The following is a 2,053-nucleotide window of genomic DNA, read 5'->3' as shown; positions in this document are numbered from 1 at the left end:
AAAAAAAAAAAAAGCTAAGCCACTAGAACCAGTTTACCAGTACTAACTTTCAGAGTTTCACACAAAAAGTTATTTCAAGAACTACAATCCCAGTGTTTATATAATCCAGCACAAGCCTTCTTATAAATTACACTGTTAGAATGCAGAATAAATATTCTGCTGATCCAACTAAATCTATTCTGTATGTAAATACTAAGTATTCTTAAGCATTCTTACAGACTTAGTATGTAAATGCTAACATTCTAACATCAATTACCGATTTATAGAAACAACACTAACGACACGCTAAAATGCATACATAATATGCAAAACCAGATACAGTACCTAAAATGTATTTTGACCCGAGTTGCCTTAGGTTCTGAAACTGGAAATATATATAAAGGATTGCTATACAGCGTGTGATTGTCAGGATTATGATGTCACTGCTCAGAACATCCTGTATGGAACACAAAGGGGTTTATTTAGATTTTACACATGGAGACGTGACATTAAGTTTTAATAACGATGACAAAAAACAAAAAATCTATTTTGAAGTTGCACTAAAAATGGAGTGTATGGGATGGGAGACAAAAATAGGTACCACTGTTAGTTTGTCCCCAAAATTAAATATTTTAAAAAACATTAATATCAGATCCTTGATCATTAGATACTGTGCAAATGAAAATTTGATTTAATCCTAGAGTGACTGAGGTTGACAGGTACCTCTGGGTCCACCTGGCTCAACCCAAACTCAAGCAGAGATACCCAGAGCAGATTCCCCAGGCCCAGGCAGCTTCCAAATATCTCCAAGGAGGAGACCCTAAAGCCTCTGGCAGCCTGTGCTGGTGCTCTATCATCCGCACAGCACAGAAGTCTGGGGTTCAGAGTGAACCTCCTGTGTTCTAGTTTGTGACCAGTTTGGCACTGGGCACCACTGAGCAGAGCCTCGGCTTCATCTTCTCTTCACCCTCTGCTCAGGTATTTATACACATTGATGAGATTCCCCAGTGCCTTTTCTTCTCCAAACTGAACAGACCCAGCTCCCTCAGAGACCTTTCCTCCTTGGAAAAGTGCTCAAGATTTAATGAAAACATTTGGTAGCACACCACTGCATACACTTGCGTACAGCTTCCCTACAGAGCATGGAAAAGAAGGCAATAAAGCAGTTTCTGCATACTTATTTTCCCTTTAACATTATAACCTGATCTTATTCTACTGACTACTCCAAATTTACTGATTAACAATGTAACTACACGTGAATTTAAATCCTTACTTCTTCAAGTTTTGGGCACTCATAATTCCAGCCACAGATCTTATCATTCCCAGTGAACATCTTCATTGACATCATACAGATGGTAAGGGTCACTGTTCCCACAATGACTTCCCATGGATGAGAGGCCACGAAAAGGCCATGCATTCGAAAGAGCCTGGACAACATTTTCAGGACTCTTTTTCTACACCTAGCAAACCTGCAACAAAAGAATATTTCATATGAGCAGGTCAGAAGTTCAAGAAAAATGCATAAAGCTATACAAATTCCCACAAATCAAAGTCCACTTTGTTTCAAACAAAAAAAGCTAAGTAACAGATATATACAAAAAACTCATCTTCACCCTTCAACTTTCCATTTACAGACATTTATTTCTAGTTTTCTGAAAGATAATATCATCTGCTCTTGCCTTGTCAATCTGCTTTTTTTCCTCCTTTAATAAAACATGTATCTCACTTCTCTCTTCAAATCGTCTTACTAATAACCCTCCCAAACTCTAAGTTAATGGCGACATCTCAGAATCTTCTGCTGTTGGGCAATTTTGACACTGCTCTGTCTCCAGCTTCCTGTCTTCATCATCACTGTAAGCAATCCTGTTACTTCTTTTTATTCATTCTTCCTACAAAAACATTGATTTTCACAGCAGCAAACCATTGCTGGTAATTCTCAATCTCAAAAGCAGATATTTCAATATTATCTGCCTCTGATTTTATGTTCTCTACTTTCTTTAGTGATTTAAGTTAATTCAATTTGAAACAGTTCTTTCTTCACCTGAAACACACAAATCCTTTTTGATTACAGCAT

General features: G+C 37.4%; 1 protein-coding gene across 1 annotated transcript in view; it reads right to left on the bottom strand.

The window, feature by feature from the left end:
- The window catches only part of HMGCR (3-hydroxy-3-methylglutaryl-CoA reductase), an 18,548-nt gene extending 17,074 nt beyond the window's left edge, over nt 1-1,474 (bottom strand). Inside the window, exons 1-2 of the mRNA XM_010726834.3 lie at nt 1,253-1,474; nt 325-436 (exon numbers count right to left, since the gene is read on the bottom strand). Coding sequence (XP_010725136.1) covers nt 325-436; nt 1,253-1,417 — 277 coding nt within the window. The 5' untranslated portion in view covers nt 1,418-1,474. The remainder of the gene's footprint in view (nt 1-324; nt 437-1,252) is intronic.
- Between the last annotated feature and the right edge of the window lie 579 nt (nt 1,475-2,053).

Source organism: Meleagris gallopavo, unplaced genomic scaffold, assembly GCF_000146605.3.
Source record: "Meleagris gallopavo isolate NT-WF06-2002-E0010 breed Aviagen turkey brand Nicholas breeding stock unplaced genomic scaffold, Turkey_5.1 ChrUn_random_7180001858356, whole genome shotgun sequence".
Lineage (NCBI taxonomy): Eukaryota > Metazoa > Chordata > Aves > Galliformes > Phasianidae > Meleagris > Meleagris gallopavo.
Note: the sequence above shows the minus strand (reverse complement) of the source record. Positions and strands in the feature narration are given on the sequence as shown.